The sequence below is a fragment of the Garra rufa genome, chromosome 25 (assembly GCF_049309525.1).
Source record: "Garra rufa chromosome 25, GarRuf1.0, whole genome shotgun sequence".
Taxonomy (NCBI): Eukaryota; Metazoa; Chordata; class Actinopteri; order Cypriniformes; family Cyprinidae; genus Garra; species Garra rufa.
Window position 1 is genome coordinate 20,711,075 of NC_133385.1, and position 22,910 is coordinate 20,733,984.

The 22,910-nt window shown below is 31.1% G+C and overlaps 1 protein-coding gene across 2 annotated transcripts in view; it reads left to right on the forward strand.

Annotated features, from left to right (window-relative positions):
- The window catches only part of mfge8b (milk fat globule EGF and factor V/VIII domain containing b), a 135,882-nt gene extending 116,164 nt beyond the window's left edge, over positions 1-19,718 (forward strand). Inside the window, exons 4-10 of one of the 2 annotated variants that reach the window (XM_073831760.1) lie at positions 8,879-8,992; positions 9,218-9,399; positions 9,498-9,653; positions 11,454-11,598; positions 14,403-14,605; positions 15,114-15,269; positions 17,770-19,718. In XM_073831760.1, the coding sequence (XP_073687861.1) occupies positions 8,879-8,992; positions 9,218-9,399; positions 9,498-9,653; positions 11,454-11,598; positions 14,403-14,605; positions 15,114-15,269; positions 17,770-17,913 (1,100 nt within the window). In that variant the 3' untranslated portion in view covers positions 17,914-19,718. The remainder of the gene's footprint in view (positions 1-8,878; positions 8,993-9,217; positions 9,400-9,497; positions 9,654-11,453; positions 11,599-14,402; positions 14,606-15,113; positions 15,270-17,769) is intronic. The other variant, XM_073831761.1, reaches the window with a different exon arrangement.
- The last annotated feature ends 3,192 nt before the right edge of the window (positions 19,719-22,910 follow it).

Consider the following 22,910-nt stretch of genomic DNA (forward strand, 5'->3'; position numbering starts at 1 on the left):
GAAGATCTTGAGTTTTCGTTGAAGGGCGTGTCCGTGGCGGCCTGACAAATTTCGAGGTCTCGCCATGGATATAAAACTTGTTATAACTCAGCCATAAAATGTCCGATTTGCCTCAAACTTCACATGTTCGATTAACGTCCTGACCTGAACACATCTGAAAGCCAATATTCTGTTATAATCACAGCGCCACCTGTTGGTAACAGGAAATGACTTGTAGCAAACTCCTCCTACAGATTTAATGATATCAACATTAAATTTGCTCAGTCTGATCTAGAGGCCTTAGAGATGATAAATTGTGAAGATCTTGAGTTTTCGTTAAAGGGCGTGTCCGTGGCGGCGTCACAAAGTTTGATGTTTCGCCATGGACATAGAAGTTGTTATAACTCAGCCATAAAATGTCCGATCTGCCTCAAACTTCACAGGTTTGGTAAGAGTCCTGGCCTGAAGACACCTAAAGGCCAATATTCAGATATTATCATAGCGCCACCTGTTGGCAGCAATATATATAATATCTTCCACTAATTCAAATATACCAAGGTCAATCTGCACTAAACTTCATGTGTTTGATGAAAGTGCTGGCCTGAACACATCTACATGCCAATAATCAGTTATAGGCATAGCACCACCAGCTGGCAGCAGGAAATTTGGCACATTTAAGTGACTTTGAAATATTTCTCCTATTTTTACTGTATTAAAAGCATACTACCCACCATTTGCTGTGTTCCTAAAGCCACCGGTCGGCGGTGAGCCCGTGTGCGAGGGCCCGTTCATCGCTGCTTGCAGCTTTAATTATTATTATTATTCTTCTCCAAAATGAATCGCATTTTAGAGGACCTAAACATGCCCGAAAACTCACAAAACTTTGCACACACATCAAACCTGGCGAAAATTTACGTCTGATATGGGTTTCAGAAGTGGGTGTGGCAAAATGGCTCGACAGCGCCACCTTTAGATGTTCAGCGGTGTGCGCTTTCAGCTGTGATTCACGTACATGCACGGAAATCGGTACACACATGTAACACACCAATACCTACAAAAAAGCCTCTTGGAGCAAAATCCGGAACCCAACAGGAAGTCGGTTAATATTAATATTCTCAACAAAATTTGTGTCATTTTTGCCATTTTCAGGCGTCGTACTTGAACGAACTCCTCCTAGAGATTTATTCCGATCAACAGCAAATTTGGTGAGTCTAATCTAAAGCCCTTTGTGACGTTAAATTGTGAAGATCTAGAGTTTTCATCGGAGGGCGTGTCCGTGGCGGCCTCGCAAATTTCGATGTTTCGCCATGAAAAAGGAAGTTGCTATAACTTAGCCATAAAATGTCCGATCTGCCCCAAACTTCACATGTGTGATAACACTCCTGACCTGAAGACATCTACATGCCCATATTCAGTTATAGTCATAGCGCCACCTGCAGGCAACAGGAAGTGTCATGCTGTACTCTTCAACCAACTCCTCCTAGAGATTTATACAGATCAATACCAAAATTGGTCAGTCTAATATAAAGGCCTTAGCGATGTCAAATTGTGAAGATCTTGAGTTTTCGGTAAAGGGCGTGTCCGTGGCAGCCTGACAAATTTCGAGGTCTCGCCATGGATATAAAACTTGTTATAACTCAGCCATAAAATGTCCGATTTGCCTCAAACTTCACATATTCGATAAGAGTCCTGGCCTGAACACATCTGAAGGCCAATATTCTATTATAATCACAGCGCCACCTGTTGGCAACAGGAAATGACTTGTATCAAACTCCTCCTAGAGATTTAATGATATCAACATTATATTTGGTCATTCTGATCTAGAGGCCTTAGAGATGTTAAATTGCGAAGATCTTGAGTTTTCGTTAAAGGGCGTGTCTGTGGCGGCGTGACAAAGTTTGATGTTTCGCCATGGACATAGAAGTTGTTATAACTCAGCCATAAAATGTCCGATCTGCCTCAAACTACACAGGTTTGGTAAGAGTCCTGGCCTGAAGATACCTAAAGGACAATATTCAGATATTATCATAGCGCCACCTGTTGGCAGCAGGATATATCATATCTTTCACTAACTCAAACATACCAAGGCCAATCTGCACCAAACTTCATATGTTTGATAAAAGTGCTGGCCTGAACACATCTAAATGCCAATAATCAGTTATAGGCATAGCGCCACCAGCTGGCAGCAGGAAATTTGGCACTTTTAAGTGACTTTGACATATTTCTCCTAAATTTACTGTATTAAAAGCATACTGCCCACCATTAGCTGTGTTCCTGAAGCCACCGGGCGGCGGTGAGCCCTGGTGCGAGGGCCCGTTCATCGCTGCTTGCAGCTTTAATTAAGCTTTGTTTTCTCTAATTTATGAAAACAATTTAAATAGTAATAATTTTATTATTTGTAACAACATGGTTCACAGATCATGGCTGATATAAAAGAAATAAAATAATGTTTTTATTTACTTTTTTCAGTTTTACTTTTAATAATTTTTAAACTTAAACTTATTTTGTATAATTTGCCAAGGCAACATTTCTCATTTTCTTTTCTTTTTTTAGCTTAAATATTTATATTAATTTTATTAATGTAAACTATTTAAATAATAATAATTTTAGTTAACCATAACAACATGGTCCACAGATCATGTCTGGTATTAAATAAATAAATTAATAAAAAAATACATTTTATACCTTTTTATTAACATTTTTAATTCAGTTGTACTTTTTAACCATTTTAAACTTAAATTTATATTATTTCACTTGTCAAGGCAACATTGTCTTTTTTTTCTTCTTTTTTTTTTAAATTTAAATATTTAAAATGTATTTTTTTTTCCCTGTTTGTTTTTTCTTTTCTTTTTTAAATAAATGAAAACTATTGAAATAGTAATCATTTTAGTTAACCATAACAACATGGTCTACAGATCCTGACTTAAAATAAAATAACACAAAACCGTATAAACAAATTATTATTTCAGTTTTACTTTGAATAATTTTTTAACTTAAATTTGTATTATTTTAGTTGGTAAGGCAACATTTCTAATTTTCTTTTTTTTTAAGTTTAAAAGTTTATATTTATTTTATTATAATTTTAGTTAACCTTAACAACATGGTTCACAGATCATGGCTGATATAAAATAAAATAAAATAAATAAATAAATTTTTATATGTTTTTATTTTAAAAATTTCAGTTTTACTTTTAGCAATTTCTTTTTTATTTAAACTTGTATTATTTCAATTGCCAAGGCAAAATTTTTAAATTTTTCTTTGTTTTTAGCTTAAATATTTACATTTATTTAATTTTTTTAATTAATGAAAACTATTTAAATGGCAATTGGCATTTGGCAAATTTTATAGGTTTTAGGTTAACAGTGATATTAAATAATAATAATAATAATAATAATAATAATAATAATAAAATGAAATGAAATGAAATGAAATGAAATGAAATAAAATGAAAAAAAAAGATTAAGATTATTAAAGATTAAAACAGTATGATGGACATTGAGAGCAACCAATAACACTTGGTTTTGTTTTTACTTGTTTAGTGACAAACAAGTATAAATGATAGATTATACAACAACAACAATAGGCTGACATGAAAAAATACATATATGGTGCAGCACTCTTCACAAACATAAAAAGACACAAGAAAAAGTGGAAAATGTAAATAGACTCCTTCGACTAGTGTCTTGTGCATAGACTCGATGTGTAGCTACTGTATTGTGGGGAGGTCGTTTCAAGACAACATTACAGAATCAGCAAGTCGTAAAAGCTTTCTTTTGTTGCCTCCCAGCATGCTTCAGTCTTTTTTTCTTGGATGCCCCAATTTCACTGTCACATGTTGGAAGTGGAGACCCACTGACCTTGCATTTTATTGATTTGGATGATGTTGCAACTGACATAAGATTGCATTTCACATTATGTAGCTAGATATTGACGTTCTCAGGGTAATACAGTGCACTACTGTGTTGAATTGCTTCTCGGTGGGCAGCAATGATCCACTTCTTGCATTAACATTAGGAATAACCGCTAACATTTTACAGGTTTATTCTGAGTTGCCAAGCTTGAAATAAGAACCTAAACTGTAAGGCACTTGTGAAAAAGAAGTGTGCTTAATAATATTGAATGTGCATTTGTAGTGTAGTTTAAATCTTAAATGGAAAGTTCAACCAAAAATGAAAATTTCTGTTTAAATAAGTCATTAATTACTCACCTTTATGTCGTTTAAACCCGTAAGAACTTTGTTCATCTTCAGAACAAAAACTAAGATATTTTAGATTAGATATTTTAGATTTAGATTAGGTGAAATTCAAGCACTTTCTGACCCTGCATAGACAGCAACACAACTGACATGTTAAAGGCCTAGAAAGGTAGTAAGGACATTGTTAAAATAGTCCATGTGTACAGTGGTTCAACCTTAATTTTATGAAGCTGTGAGATTACGTAAGAATAAAGCCTTATTTCTTCAATTACTTCTCTTCCACGTCAGTCTTCAACGTACATTTTCTGTTTGAATTGCTTGAACTTTTATAGAATTGTTATTTTTGGGTAAACTGTCCCTTTAAATATTTGTTCTTGCAGATAATATTAATTAAATAAAAGGCAATTTAAATGTACTTAAAGTATACTTTCATGACTGTTTCTTAACAAAACAACATTCATATATTTTATATGTATTAAATTCCAACTTTATTGTTACAACAAATCGTTATAACAAATCAAGGGGTCTCTATAGAAGCCCAGACTCGCAATTCATGGATAAAGTTGCAATTCTGACTATATTTCTCACAATTGTGAGTTTTTATTTCGCAATTCTGACTTTATTTCTCACAATTGTGAATTTGACACAATTTTGACTTTATAACTTGCAATTGTGAGTTTAATTGTGACTTTACTTTTTAGAATTGCGACTATTCGTCAGAATTTGTCAGAATTGCGACTTTATTTCTCAGAATTGACTATTTTTTAGAATTATTAATTACTATTTCTCAGAATTGGGACTTTATTACTCAGAATTGCGACTTTATTTCTTGAAAATTGTGACTTTATTTCTCGAAATTGCGACTTTATTACTCAGAATTGCAATATTATTTCTTAAAATTGTGACTTTATTTTTTAGAATTTACTATTTTTTTTTTTTTTTTAGAATTGTGACTATTTCTCAGAATTGGGACTTTATTACTCAGAATTGGGACTTTATTTCTTGAAATTGCGACTTTATTACTCAGAATTCTGACTGTATTTCTCAGAATTGCGACTTTATTTCTTAATTGCGACTTTATTTTTCAGAATTGACAATTTTTTCAGAATTGCGGCTATTTCTCAGATTTGCGACTTTATTTCTTAAAATTGCGACTTTATTTTTCAGAATTAACTATTTTTTTAGAATTGCGACTATTTCTCAGAATTGGGACTTTACTCAAGTCCCAATTCTGAGAAATAAAGTCGCAATTCTGAGTAATAAAGTCGCAATTTCGAGAAATAAAGACTTTATTTCCTAAAATTGCAACTTTATTTTTCAGAGTTTACTATTTTTTTAGAATTGTGACCATTTCTCAGAATTGGGACTTTATTACTCAGAATTGCGAGTTTATTTCTGGAAATTGCGACTTTATTACTCCGAATTCTCAAGACAGATGAATGTAAAACATTGTACTAATCTTTATCTTATTAAAGGATTAGTTCACTTCTAGAATAATATAGAGTGATAATTTACTCACCCCCATGTCATCCAAAATGTTATGTCTTTCTTTTTTCAGTCGAAAAGAAATTAAGGTTTTTTGATGAAAACATTCCAGGACTTTTCTCCATATAGTGGACTTCAATGGTAGCCAATGAGTTGAAGGTCCAAATTGCAGCCTCAAAGGGCTCTACATGATCCCACCCATGACATAAGGGTCTTATCTAGTAAAACAATCGGTCATTTCCTAAAAAAAGTTACATTTATATACTTTTTAACCACAAATTCTCGTCTTGCACTTGCACTATCGCACACGTGACGTAGGTGGAAGTGTCTCTCAGAGCTAGTGCAAGACGAGCATTTGTGGTTAAAACGTATATAATTATTATTATTTTTATTTTTTTTTGCAGAAAATTGCCCTTTTCACTAGATAAGACCCTTATTCCCCATCTTGGATCATGTAGAGCCCTTTGAAGCTGCATTGAAACTGCAATTTGGACCTTCAACCTGTTGGTCCCCATTAAAAAACACAACTTGGAGAAAAATCCTGAAATGTTTTCCTCAAAACCTTTCATTTCTTTGCGACATGAACATTTTTAATGACATGGGGGTAGGTAAATTATCAGGAATTTTTGATTCAGGAAGTGAACTAATCCTTTAATTCAGAGTTTACATGGATTATGCAAAAAATGCAGTTTAAAGCAACATCCAGCTGGTCATTTTAGGTCAGTCCAACACAAAGTGACCGCTCTTAACACTTAAGGAGAAGTATTGCTCGCTGACCTCTGGAGGTTTGGAAGTGTTTCAGTATGTCTGAGCACTGCGCTGGCACTGGACCACTGTGACCGGTCACACCCAGTCACACTCCATCTGCACACACCAGATAATCCTTCAGTTTTGCTGGAATGTTCTAATGCAGAGGTTTTTTTTTTCTCTGTTTATTGCTTTTTTTCCCCTACAACATAATGTACTTCAGGCACATGTGCACCATTATACATCATTTCACTGTGTTATCATGTTGGCCTTTTACTAATTCTGACACACTTGTGTTTGAAGCATGTTGGTTGATCTATGGCACTGTTGCTCATAAGTGGATTAGAAACTCAGCAGGTCTGCCTCAGTCTCTTATATCCTCTTATTGACCGACTCTAAAGATCCAGTCGTGCCGAGATTATGCTGCGTCATATGTGGGTTCCTTTTATGTGGCCTCAATTCTGGGTCACAAACCAGGTTGAAAACCTTTCTGGCCTTAATTTTATACCCACATCCTGGACAAGTTTATCGGAGTGATACATTTCTGACTGGATGAGCACACGTTTCTCGGAACAGAATTTTGAAAGATTGTAAACATGGAGAAAAATCATCATCAGTTCTTCACGTAGCTGTCAAAACCAAGGGAATACAGCTGGGATTAATTGAACTCAGTGCACATGTAGTTCATATTCGAGTTGTCACTGTATAGCAAAAAAAAACCTTTACAATAAAAATTAAATATTGTATTTGGACAAATGAATACCGTAAAAACAACTTTTAAAAGACATCATGGTTTATTTTGTAAAAGCGATATATACACTACCAGTCAAAAGTTTTTGAATAGTGAGATTAGTTATGTTTTTTTAAAGAAGTCTCTTCTGCTCACCAAGTCTGCATTTATTTGATCCAAAGTACAGCAAAAACAGTACATTGTTAAAAATATTGTTACCATTTAAAACATCTGCTTTCTATTTGAATATATTTTAAAATGTAATTTATTCCTGTGATCAAAACTGAATTTTCAGCATCATTACTGATTTGCTGTTCAAGATTTGTTTTATTATTATTATTAATATTTAAAACGGATGAGGACTTTTTTTTTTTTTTATCAGGATTCTTTAATGAATAGGAAGATTTAAAGATCAATATTTATCTGAAATTAAAAACTTTTTGTAACATTATACACTATACCATTCAAAAGCTTGGAGTCAGTATTTATTTTTATTTATTTTTTATAGGGTTATATAAATGAATAGTTTTATTTAGCAAGGATGCTTTAAATTGATGAAAAAGGGTAAAAAGACATTTATGTTACAAAAGATTTCTATTTCAGATAAATGCTGTTCTTCTAAACTTTCTATTTATCAAAGAAACCTGAAAAAAATCTACTCAGCTGTTTTCAACATCATATTAATAATAATAAATCTTTTTTTGACCAGCAAATCAGAATATTGGAATGATTTCTGAAGGATCATGTGACTGGAGTAATGATGCTAAAAATTCAGCTTCGAAATCACAGGAATAAATTACATTTTGAAATATATTCAAATAAAAAACAGTTATTGTAAATAAAAAAAATATTTCACATTTTACTGTTTTTGCTGTACTTTGGAAATAAATGCAGGCTTGCTGAGCAGAAGAAACTTTTTCAAAAAATATAAAAAAATCTTACTGTGCAAATCCTTTTGACTGGTAGTGTATATATTTATTGTTATTTGATCATTTAAAATCTGATTTAAAAAAAATATTTAACATAAATGCCACTTGGTTTGATTTTGTTATACTTAAGTGATTTTTATTTTATAATTTTTACTTCTTTTTTTAATCAAAACCACCATATAATTTTTTTTAAATATGAGATTTGTTTTGAGTTTTGTATTATTAATAAAGATGTTTTTACTTAACAATTTTATTAAAAAAAACATTATTATTATTATTTAATAAAGAGTTTTATTTGGTGACTCGTGTTACGTATATGAAATTGTTGAGGGAATCAAAACTAAAAAAACTGTTCGAACAATAATAATGTATTTATATGTGTATTATGGCCCAAAATAATAATTTTTTAAAGAATTCTCTCTCTGCTTTCTATTTGAATATAGTTTAAAAAATAATTTATTTTCCGTTGATCAAAGCTAATTTTCAGCATCATTACTGTAGTCTTCAGTGTCACATGATTCTTCAGAAATCATTCTAATATGCTGATCTGCTGTTCAAGAAACATAAAAGAGATTTTTCATGTTACAAGCTTCATTTGGAAACCATTTTGCAGAATAAACTGTATATTAGATCATTTCATTATTTGAAGCAAAACATTTAGTCTTTATGTTCCTCAGGCCATTGTGTAGAAGTTGCATGTTGCCAGTGAGCGCCACTTAGAGGTCGCAAAGAAAACTGCTTTGCTTTTGACAACTCTTTCACTTGTCCAAACCAGTTTTGATGAGCTTTACCGAAACCTTCTGATTCCCGCAGATGTGAACGACTGCGCCGGCCAGCCCTGTCAGAACGGAGGCACCTGTCGAGATCTTGATGGCGATTTCACCTGTAAATGTCCCTCACCCTATGTGGGAAAGCACTGCAATCTGCGTAAGTAGGACACCGCCAGTACACCCATGTCCAGCAAACGGTTTTTCACTTTATTTCCTCCACATATTTGGCTTTTCAATCGGTGACTTCATTCAGCACACAATGGCTACGTCTCTCCCCTGTGAATGCGGTCATCACACTGTTTATCCATCTGTCTGTCGCACAGTAAGCCTGTTTGTCTCCTGAGCGCTAATATATCAGCTAATGTCTGGCTCTGGTTCCCAGGATGCATCTCTCTGCTGGGAATGGAAGGAGGAGGCATCGCCGAGTCTCAGATTTCTGCCTCTTCGGTGTACTACGGCATTTTGGGACTGCAGCGCTGGGGGCCCGAATTGGCCCGGCTGAATAACAAGGGACTTGTTAATGCTTGGACCTCTGCGACACATGACAAGAACCCCTGGATCGAGGTAAACAAGTCTGTTCAGTTTAATGATTTGGAGTTGGTTTGGAAATATTATCTGTATTCAGCTAAAAATGGCTTAATAAACGACTTATTTTATGATAGATCAACCTGCAGAGGAAGATGCGTTTCACTGGCATCATTACCCAGGGTGCCAGTCGCATGGGCACAGCAGAGTTCATCAAAGCCTTCAAGGTGGCATCCAGTTTGGATGGGCGAACCTACACCACGTACAGACTCGAGGGCCAGAGCAAAGACTTGGTGATGATTCACTTATTATTTTGTTTTGTTTTATTTTTAGTGTCTGTTTTGGTTTGGAATTTGTGTGTTTGGGTCACTGAGCACTTTTGGTTCGATGCAGTTATATACACTATCAGTCAAAAGTTTTTGAACAGTAAGATTTTTTTTTTTTTTAAAGAAGTCTCTTCTGCTCACCAAGTCTGCATTTATTTAATCCAAAGTACAGCAAAAACTAGCATTTTGAAATATTTTTACTATTTAAAGTAACTGTTTTCTATTCTAATATATTTTAAAATGTAATTTATTCCTGTGATTTCAAAGCTGATTTTTTTTTTCATAATTTCTCCGGTCACACGATCCTTCAGAAATCATTCTAATATTCTGATTTGCTGATCAAAATACATATTATAATTATTATGTTGAAAACAGCTGAGTAGAATTTAGAGTAGAACAGCATTTATCTGAAATAGAACTCTTTTGTAACATTGTAAATGTTTTTATAATCACATTTCAACAATTTAAAGCGTTCTTAAATAAAACTGTTCATTTCTATAAATACGCCAGTCTTTTGAATGGTATAGTGTATAATGTTACAAAAGCTTTTTTTTTTAGATGAATGCTGATCTTTGGATCTTTCTATTTATCAAAGAATCCTGAAAAAAATGTACTCAACTGTTTTAAATATTGATAATAATAATAAAAATGTTTCTTGAACAGCAAATCAGCATATCAGAATGATTTCTGAAGGATCATGTGACACTTAAGACGAGTAATGATGCAAAAAATTTGGCTTTGATCACAGAAATAAATTATATTTTAAATTATATTCAAATAGAAAGCCATTATTTTAAATTTTACTGTTGCTTGGTGAGAATCTTACGGTCCAAAACTTTTGACTAGTAGTGTAAATAATTTTTATTCCTAAACATATTGAAAGATTTTCTGATTATTTGTTTGTTTAGATTACCGTAATTTTAAACCTAATAGTAATTTGTAATTTCAGATGGATTTTCATGCTTTAAGATTAAAGTTTGAGTCTGGGAGAAGGGTAAACAATAAATTCATACATAATAGTAATATAATAGTTATATATTAGTATATTTATTCTATAAATGATTATATATTATATTGTGTATATATTAATTTCATATTTATTATAGAATATAAAAAGAAGAAGGGGAAAAAAATCTGGTTTTATATTTTTACATTAACAATGTAAACAATATTATATTTATCAAAGCTAGTTTGAATCTCATCAAGTTAGTGTTTTTAAGCATTTTACATTTATTCCAAAATAACTCAAGGCAGTAACAATTTGAACAATATATTTAATTTGTGACCTTAAGTTCAGCTATTCTTTTTAATAGTTGATAACTTACTAAAAACTCCCATAGATCATGTGTTCATGCCATTTGAACTCTTTTGACGTAACAAAGTGGTGATATCTAAGTGTGTGAGTTGTTAACTTACATTTTTAAAGGAATCTTCCTATTAACACCGTGTATATTGTTCATTAAAACTGATTCACGAACGCGAAACTCACACGAACACAAGAGGCGGGATTTATCGCATGAACCAATCACAGCCGAACATAACCAGTCTTATCCAATCAAATCGTGATCTCACGCGACTTTCCTCCATTCATTCTTAATTACCCCCCACCAAACTCACTGCACACTTTATGGGGTCTGTTAAAACTCAATGGGCTCAGGGGAGGTGAGAGACGTAACATTACCTGTTGGTGTCGCTGTTGGACAGTAGAAAAACAAGTGATTTATACATTTTAAGTAACTAATAAATGTATACATTTCTGTTCTTCAGATCTTCGTTGGTAATATGGACAACGATGGGACAAAGACCAATTTGTTCGACCCTCCGATCATAGCTCAGTTCGTCCGAATCATCCCTGTTGTGTGCCGTAAAGCCTGTACGCTGAGAATGGAGCTGGTGGGCTGTGAACTCAATGGTAAAGTCCCCGTGATATTTTTGAATGTTTGTTTATACATTCTTATGAATAGATTTATGGATCCCACATGACAAAACAACTCCTTTAGAATATGGTAGTATGCTGTGGTTTTATGGAAAAATAAAGTGAGTAAGCAGCATCACAATTTGCTCAATTTCCTGCTCATCTTCGTTTGCGGTTAAGATGAGGGCCGCAGCCTGTATTTGGCTGAAGAAACAAGTCACATCTATTTTTTTTCTGTACCAGGACTCTAGCCAGTAAATGTTCTGAGCCGGGAGCTTTCAGACATCTGACTTATTTAGGACATTTGACACACTTTTGAGCTGCATATAGTTCATTTGTGTGGTATGTGCTTGGTACATTTCGTTCTACTTTTCTGTTAGCGTTTAGGAAAGATCAAGCCTTTTCTTGTTTTATATTATATTATGTTTTATTATATTATATACAAGTAGGGATGCACTGATACATTAGAACATTTTGGTTGATATGATAAACCGACAATTATTTATATATATTATATATTGTTTTGGCCAGTTATCAATGTATATTTAATTAAATGATTATTTTAAATTAGTGAATAATTATACAATTTAATAAATAATAATAATAATAATAATAAATTCATTAAATATATACAATTTAATAAATTAGTTTAACAAAATGTATAAAATAAGTGGCTAATATTAAAATATTCTATTATAATATTAATGTAAAATATATTAATTACATTTACATTGATAAATGATCTTTATAAACTGGTGAGTAATAATACAATTTATTTTAAAAGTATATTATTTATTTACAATAAATACATTATAAAATTATATACAATACATTAATTAAATTTACATTGATAAATGACTAGTTGAATAGTATATTATAAAATTATTTATAATAAATGTAAAATTAATGTGTGCAATTTAATAAATTAATTTAAAACAATGTATAATAAATTATAACATTAATGTATGAATTATGTAATTGGCCCATTTTTAATGGCTGATATTAAAATATACATTGATAAATGACCATTCTAAATTGGTGAATCTTATAGAATTTATTTTAAAATTATATCATTTATTTATAATAAATATAAAAATTTATTAAAAATGTATGCAGTTTAATAAATTAATTTAGAAAACAATGAATTCTAAAAATGAATTTATACATTATGTAATTGACCAATTCTTAATGGCTGATATTAAAAAATACTATTAAAATATAATGTAAAATATATTAATAAAAATTACATTGATAAATGACTATTATAAATTGGTGAATAATTATACAATTTATTTTAAAATTATAATATTTAGTTATAATAAATATAAAATTAATCAATAAAAATGTGTGCAATTTAATAATTTATTTAATTTTTTTTAATTAAAATTAATATATAAATTATGTAATTGGCCCATTTTTAATGGCTGATATTAAAATATACTATTAAAATATTATGTGAAATATATTAATAAAATTTACATTTGATTAAATGACTTATAAATTGGTAAATAATTATACAATTTATTTTAAAATTGTATTTATTTATAATAAATATAAAACAAATTAATACAAATGTGTGCAATTTAATAAATTAATGAAAAAAATATAATAAATTGTAAAATGAATGTATAAATTGTTATTGGCCAATTTTTAATGGATGATATTAATATATACTATTATAGTATTATGTAAAATATATTAATAAAATTTACATTGATAAATGACCATCATATTTTGGCGAATAATATTATGTAATATATGTTTTACATTTACGTTGATAAATGATTATTATAAATTGGTGAATATTTATACAATTTATTTTAAAATTATATTATTTATTTTTAATACATATAAAATGTATTAATAAAAATATGTGCAATTTAACAAATAAAAAAACCCCCAATAAATTATAAAATGAATGTATAAATTATATAATTGGCCAATTTGTAATGGCTGATATTAATATATACTATTATAATATTATATAAAATATATTAAATAAATTAACATTAAATAAATTAACATTAAAAAATGACCATTATAAATTGGTAAATAATTATACAATTTGTTTTAAAATTATATTATTTATTTATATAATATTTATTTATAAAAATAATTAATAAAAATATGTGGAATTTAATAAATTTATTAAAACAATTCTGATGTATAAATTATGTAATTAGACTATTTTGAATGGCTGATATTAAAATATACCACTATATAATGATATGATATGTATTTTTTTATTTTATATATATATATATATAAAATACTACAAGTGAATCCAGGCATTAGAATATTTTAATGTACAGTATGAAAAATAGATATTCATTTAGAGATCAAATATTTAACAGTGTTATTAAATTTCTATTTTTTTTTTTTAGATCTTGCAGAGAAAATTAGCAAGAAAATGGAATATTTAATATCAATGATACTGATCATTTCTTTTTAAAAATTCTAATATCAGCTGATATTATGGTATATAATGCATCCCTATATGAAAGTCTGATTTCTAATCATTGCAATGGTGCAGATGTCAATGTTTCATTCACAGTTTTGCCCACTTCGCTGTCCCATCTGTGTCTCTCAGGCTGTCCATCACAGCACGCTTCACACACCGCTGGCTCTCGCCTGCATGCGCTTCACACAAACCCATCACACACAGCATCTTGCCGCTCACCTGCATGAAACTTGCTCGCCGCTGATGTGGTTTGTGCCGCTTGTGCTGACATGCTTCCCATCCATCTCTCTGCCACTTCCTGTCCCCGTCCCCTCCCTCTTTCTGTTGTCTCACTTCACAGTGTATTTGAACACGACAGGTTGCTCCGAGCCGCTAGGTATCAAGTCACGGCTGATCGATGACAGGCAGATGACGGCTTCCAGCGCTTTCCGCACCTGGGGGATCGAGTCGTTCACCTGGCACCCGCATTACGCTCGTCTGGACAAGCAGGGCAAGACCAACGCCTGGACGGCAGCCATCAATAACCGCTCCGAGTGGCTGCAGGTGAGATGACAAACTTTCAAGTGACAGAATCACTTCAGATATTTACATTTACAGTCATGTGTAACATCTGGAGTATACCTTTAACTGAATTTTTAAGATGCAAAGCGAAGGCAAAATGCTGGCAACTTTAAACAAACTCATTTTTGTAAGGTGGGAGTTTTGCCTGGATACTGTCCATGTTAAGTTTGAGTGTCTTCCCTTTTCTTAATGTCAGGCAATATTTGAATAGGAAGTGAGTTCATTCTTGACCGTTGCTTTGGGATCTTAGTACTTTAACACATTGGATGACCTTTCAGAGGCTGAACGCTATTGGAGCGCCTTGTTTTTCAATCTGCACTGTCCTGAGAGGCCATCATTTACAAACAACAAATCTCTTACAATTACGCAATTATCTGGAGGCCACTAGTGAATGTGTCATAACACAGATCATTGTAACTAAATGGCAGTGTTTTTATGTAAGTCCACTTGTTGAGTTGTTTTTATCTTTATGTTTTATGTATGTTTTTAGGTGGACCTGCTCAGACCAAAGCGCATCACAGGAATCATCACGCAAGGGGCCAAAGACTTTGGCAACGTTCAGTTTGTGTCCGCCTTTAAAGTGGCTCACAGTGATGACGGCAAATACTGGACTGTACTCAAAGACGACAAATCGAAAACAGATAAGGTTGGTTCCTAAGCTTGATTTAAAGGGATAGTTGACCCAAAAATTAAAGTTCTGTCATTAATTACTACCCTCATGTCGTTCCAAATTCGTAAGACCTTAGTTCATCTTTGGAACACAAATTAAGATATTTTTGAGGAAATCTAAGAGCTTTCTAATCCTGCGTACACAGCAACCCTACTACCATGTTCAAGACCCAAAAAGGTAGTAAGGATATCGTTTAAAATAGTCCATTAGTGGTTCAACCGTAATTTTATGAAGTTATGTCAGTGTTGTTATATGTTGTTTTCATTACAAAACAGTAAAAACATTAAACTTGGAATTGCGAGGAATAAAAGTCAGAACTGCAATATATAAACTCAGAGTTGCAAGATACAAGCGCATTTGCAAGAATGCTCATAAAAATCCATAAATTCAGAATTGTGAGGGGGAAAAAAGTCAGAATTGCGAGATATAAATTCGCATTTATGAGAAAAAAGTCAGAATTGCAAAATATAAACTCATTTGTGAATTGCGAGATATAAACGATTGCAAAAAATAAAGTCAGAATTGCAAGAAACAAACACGCATTTGCAAGAAAAATGTCAGAATTGTACTATGTAAACTTGCAATTGCAAGAAATAAAGTCAGAATTGTGAGATAAACTTGCTATTGTGAGAAAGTCAGCATTGTATGATATAAAAAATTTTTGCATTGTATGCAAAAAAAGAGTCAGAATTGTGAGATAAAAAGCACAATTGCAAGAAATAAAGTCAGAATTGCAAGATACAAACATGGATTTGTGAGAAAAAAAGTCAGAATTGCGAAACGCAAACTCGCATTTGTGAGCAAAAAAGTCAAAATTGTGAGATAAACAATTGCAAGAAATAAAGTCAGAATTGCAAGATACAAACTTGCAATTGCAAAAAAAAAGTCAGAATTGTGACATACAAACTCGCAATTGCAAAAAAAAGTCAGAATTGTGATATAAACTAGCAATTGCGAAAAAAGTCAAAATTGTGAGATAAACAATTGCAAGAAATAAAGTCAGAATTGCAAGATACAAACTCACATTTGAGAAAAAGTCAGAATTGCGAGATACGAATTTGCATTTGTGAGAAAAAAGAATTGCGAGATATAAACTCGCAATTGCAAGAAAAAAGTCAGAACTGCGGGATATAACCTCGCATTTGTGAGAAAATAGAATTGTAAGAAATGAACTCACTATTGCGAAAAAAGAATCAGAATTGTGAGATTTAAACACAATTGCAAGAAATGGTCATAATTGCAAGATACAAACGCATTTGTGAGAAGAAAAAGTCAGAATTGCGAGATATAAACACAACTGCAAGAAATAAAGTCAGAATTGCAAGATACAAACACGCATTTGTGAGTAAAGTCAAAATTGTGAGATATAAACTAGCAATTGCGAAAAAAGTCAAAATAGTGAGATAAACAAATGCAAGAAATAAAGTCAGAATTGCGAGATAAACAATTGCAAGAAATAAAGTCAGAATTGCAAGATAAACTCACTATTGTGAGAAAAAAAGTCAGAATTATAAGATACAAATTCGCATTTATGAGAAAAAAAAGTCAGAATTGCGAGATCCGAATTCGCATATGGGAGAAAAAACGAATAGCGAGATATAAACCCGCAATTGCGAGAAAACAAGTCAGATTTGCGAGAGACAAATTCGCATTTGAGGGGAAAAAAATGCGAGATATAAACTCACAATTGCAAGAAAAAAGTCAGAACTGCAAGATATAAATTCGCATTTGTGAGAAAATTATTACAAGATGTAAACTCGCAATTGCGAGAAAACAAGTCAGAATTGCGAAATGTAAACTCAAAATTGTGAGGAAAAAAGACTTGAAGCTCAATAGAAAAAATAACAAAAACTAAAAATAAGTTAATTTAAAACTGAAAATATTAATATGTAAGTTATTTAAAACATTATTAGTTATTTAAATTAATACTGTAATAGCATATAACTAATAATAAAAAATAAAAAAAGCAGCATTGGCTATAATGTTTATGTTCTCAGCATTACTTTTAGGATCTGTGAATACGATATCAGTATGCCGACCAATAAAATATGATAAAACGTAAAGGAATACTTCACATAAACATGAAAATTCAGCCAGTTTATTCACCCTCATATCATTCCAGACCGCTGTGTCTGTCTTCTGTGGAACATAAAAGCATTTTTGAGGAAATGTAGGGTTTACAGATCAAAATCAAAGTCTGTAGAGAACAATATGTTGATGTGTCGCACAAAAAAAGTTAAAACATTCCTCAAAATCATCTTTTGCATTCCACAGAAGAAAGTAAGTCCTCCAGCTTTTGGAACGACACAACGATGACAATTTTCGTCTAACAGATTCCGAACTCCCCCCACATCTTTTCGACTGGCCACAGCGTTGGCCGCACATCTTGTGTACATTCTGTTTTTTTGTTTCCCCTCCATCCGTCTGTCACGTCCTTGTCTCACCCCATCTTTATTTCCTTCTGCTTCACCTGCAGATTTTCCCTGGCAACAGCGACAACAACGTGCACAAAAAGAACGTGTTCGAGCCCCCCTTCTACGCGCGATTCGTCCGCATCCTGCCGTGGGCGTGGCATGAACGCATTACCCTGCGAATGGAGCTGCTGGGCTGCGATGAGTAGAACTCCTCCCTCCCCCTATTTCTCTCTCATTCTCTCTCCTCTCCTCTTTTATACTTCCCTCCATTCCTTCTTCCCTCAACCACGCCTGCACTGCCTCACTCTTAGCAAAAGAGGGCACCATCGCCACACCACCCTCCACAGCTGGGGACCCACGTCACGGCGGCCAGCAGCAAATGAAGCTCAAACCCACAGCGTGGCGCGTTTCACATTAAATACTTTGTACGCTAGTCTGATGCAGTGGCCCTTGAAGATGAAATCAATGCTAATGTATATGTTTATTTACCTTAGATGACCATATTAGGAATAGCTTACGTTTTTATAACTTTATTGTGTAACTCAAATTTAACTCCGATATTGGAAAAAAAGACTACATGCCAAATAAGTCACAGTTTATTTATTTTCAGAATCAGTTTTAGTTTGGTTATAAATGCAGTCAAGATATTTTATGTCTTATTTTATGAAGTAAATTAGCAAGTCACAAAACATAATTGTGCTTAATGCTAATTTGTATATTATGTAATGAAAGTAGCCATTTGAACATTGTTTGGTTTAAATCAGTTAGATTTTTAACTAGACTAATGCGTTTTTATACAACCTCACAAACATAAATATAAAATGTGACAGTCAATCATCGATTATTATTTGATTTTGTTTCATTTGAATGAATGGCCATGGATCTCAGGTGCAGTTTGCTACTGAATATTATTTTAATTATTTTATTCCAGTATAATTCTGAAATAAACCACATTTTTGAGTATAAAAACACTTAAAAGCCAAAGTGGTCTCATTTTTTTTTTTTTCCCTTATGTCAGCAAATGTGTACTATTTTTTTTATTTTTTTTTTATTATATGTAATCCTGGACCACAAAACCAGTATTAAGTAGCACAGGTATATTTGTAGCAATAGCCAAAAATACATTGTATGATCAATTTATGCCACAAATCATTAGGATATTAAGTAAAGATTATGTTCCATGAAGATATTTAGTAAATTTCCTACTGTAAATATATCAAAACTGTGCATTGCATTGCAAAGAGCTTCATTTGGACGATTTTCTCAACATTTAGATTTTTTTGCACCCTCAGATTCCAGATTTTCCAATATTGTCCTATTCTAAACAAACCATACATCAATTGAAAGCTATTTATTCACCTTTCAGGTGAAAATTGACCCTCATGACTGGTTTTGTGGTCCAGGGTGACATATTATAAGGTTTGACGTACCCAGCTTGGTTGTGTAATGAGATGCGGGAGGGTGCGAATCTAATTTGGAATAATTTTTACGGTGGCACTGAATCTGTGATATGACTGTCCAATCTACATAATGTTTTCGAAATGATGTATTGTGACCCCCTCACCCCATCTTATCCACTCGAATAAATTTACAATTTTGGGCTTGTGCAATATGATACGAGTATTAATATGAATTAATATTAATAGAGCTTTAGGAGAAGCTATATGGGCAGTATTTCTCTGAGATCTTATTTTCTGAGAAGAACTGAAGTGGTATTCAAGGTAACAAACACTGAAGAATATTCTACTAGCATGATTTCTGCATTTAGGCTGCATGCGTTTGATTTTCTTTGGTTTGGATTCTGTACTGATGTTAGCGTTTTTGGTTTTTCCTCAGAGTTGTTTTCATTGCAGTAAAGACACATTGACTTGTGCTCTTAAATCTTCTTTTGTAATTTTTTTTTTAATGCCTCATATTGTAGCACTCTTTTTGTGTTCAGATTGTTTAGACTAGATGCATTTCCTTAGTATCTATTTGAATATTTTCCTCATGTTGTCAACTGTAGAAACAAATAAAGAATATTAATAGATACTTATGGTCTATCAAGTATGTTGTGTTTTGTTATGAATCCTCATAAAAAAGAGTTAAAATCTTTGGATATTTCCAACTAAACCATTTGGAAATCATATCAACATGCTCAAATCTTCTTTTAACCACAAAAAATGTTAAATACAACATTTTTCACATTAAATACTTTATTTGTTATAATAATTATGTATTTATCATAATAGAATTATTATTAATAATAATATCAAAAATAGAATGTACATCATTTCAATAATATATTTAATATTTTATATGTAAATCCCAAAATAGGATTTTATTATTTAATTTTATAATTATGTGTGTTTATGTATGTATTTGTACTTGAATAATAATATAAATAATAATAGTAATAATAGTATAAACATCTTATAATAGTACATTTAATATTTTATTTTGTATTCTTTTATATTAATAATATAAATGATAATAATATAATGAAATATACATAATTTTAATAAATTATTTTTATTTTGTGTATATTTAAAAAATATATTTTATTATAATTTTATTTTATGTGTTTGTTTATGTACCCTAATAACAGTATAAAATAATATCATGAAATATATTAAAATAATAAATATAATTATTGTAAAAATATATTTAATATTTTAGAATTGTATTTTATTATTATTAATAATAATAATAAAATTATATTACCATTAATTATATTATGATAATAATAGAATTAGAATTATTATTAATAATAGCAATAATAATAATATTTATGAAATATATATGATTGTAATAATACTTTTAATATTATATGTATATATTTAATAAAAAACTTTATTTTATTATTGTATGCGTTTATATATTCATTTGTACCCTTATAATATAATATAATAATGAAATAAATTAAAAATAATTAATAATTATTTAATACATTAAATATTTTATTATATGTATGTGTATATAACAAATAGGATTTTATTATTTTATTTTATTATTGTTTGTGTTTATGTATTTATTTGTACCCTAATAGTATACAATAATATAATGTATTATTTATTATTATAGTAATAGTTAGTTACTAATTATTTATTATTATTTCATGATATTATTAATAATAATTATATTATTATCATAATATAATAAATAATAAGAATAAGAATATCAATGATAAGAATATAATGAAATATACATTATTTTATTAACACTATTATTATACGTGTGTATATTTAAAAATATTATTTTATTATTATGTGTGTTTATGTATTTATTGGTACCTTAATAATAGTATATAGTAATGTAACTAAATATATAAAAATAATTAATATAATTATTTTAATAATATATTTATTATTTTATTATATATTTGTACATAGAAAATATGTTTGTGTGTTTATGTATTTATTTGTGCCCTAATAATAGTATATAATAATATAATGAAGTAAACATTGTTTTATTTATGTGTGTTTATGCATTTATCTGTACAATAATAATAATGAAATATATACACAAAATATTATAATTATTTTAATAATACATTTAATATTTTAAGTGTTTATATTGACAAAAAATTAAGGATTTTATTATTTGTACTTTTGCCAAACAGGCTCTTAATAAAAACTCCCTTCAGCTGTGATTGACCGGGAAGCACTAATATACCAGCTCTAGAGGCTCAAAGCAGGAAGGCAGAAGAGAATCAAGTGATAGTCGAAAAGAATGGCAGGAAAACAGAGGCACCCGATGGGCAAAGCCAGGAAGGATTCATTTCTGGAAAAACAAGGCTATTTTAGATGAGGTATTGTGGCAAATATTTTGTCAGGAGCAAACATTCTTTGCTTTCTAACAACCTCGTTACAAAGGAAATCTTGCCTTATTCGCCTCAGTGCTTGACAAGTTTATGAGGGGTTGTAAACTAGGTCGACATTTTTAAAATTCACCCACACTGTCAAAATCATCAGTATAAACAGAAGTATTACTAGAGTTTCACTGAAAGCCTGTTTGAAGGAAACTGCCAAAATAAATAAATCAAAAAACCACAAAATTGTGTGTCCCGAATTCCATTCATTCACACGCATACAGTCATTCAGAAGAACAAGATGTTTGGAAAACACATATATTGTTCATGGCCTTGCAGCGCAGTTAATCATAGGGAACACAATTCCAAAAAACATCCGTTTAAAAAATGTAATAAAATACATGCTACTAATTATACCCAATGGGTGTCATTTGTATCCCCATATGTGTGTAAATTAAAATATATTTCCTCAACGCGGAAGACTTCTGGTTCATTATCCACTATAAGGAAAAAAACGAGAAGAATAACAATGCACAGTAAACGGTAAAAACTGTTTGCACTACAAACCAGTGTGGTTATAATTAAGATAATACATTAAAATAATATGGTAAGGACACACCAATTTGCAATATCAAGCAGCAAAAACAGCTGGACACGGATGAGACCGGAAGCCAGACCTATAACTCTTACGCAACGAAAAAAGTATATATATATATATATATATATATATATATATATATATATATTATATATATATATATATATATATATTAGGGCCGGGACTCGATTAAAAAATTTAATCTAATTAATTAGAGGCTTTGTAATTAATTAATCGAAATTAATCGCATTTTAATCGCATGTAAATATTTGACCTGAGAACAGTGAGAATTAAGATTTTTACATGGATTTTTAGTATACCATTGAATAATGACTGAATACATAAGCTTAAGCAACAAAATATTGTTTATTTTTGTTCAACCAAGTCCAACAGACCAGTGCAATATTGCCATTAAGTGTAGCAAGAGGCACGTTCTTTCAGGAGTCTTTCATTCCGAGAACTCTGCTCTTGTGTTTGCTTAATTATGCATTTAAACGTTAATGACCAAACCTATCATTATAAATGTTGCTGCACATGGAATATAACGCGGATAACATTTAAAAAATAGTTTTTATCAGGTTACACACTGATTATTTATCACTCAAACCCCTTTCTCTACCTGTCCGTTGGTCGCGCATATCCTCCATGTTTGTAGTTTTTTAACACTTTTTATGCGTGTTTGTAGTTCTAATCGAATCCTCGTTCACGGCGCAGTGTGTTGCGGGCAATATTAGCAGTTAAGAGTGTGCATTGATCGTTAAGTAGTAGACCATCCGGGAATCTTTGGAATACTTTTTAAACATACTACGATTTGG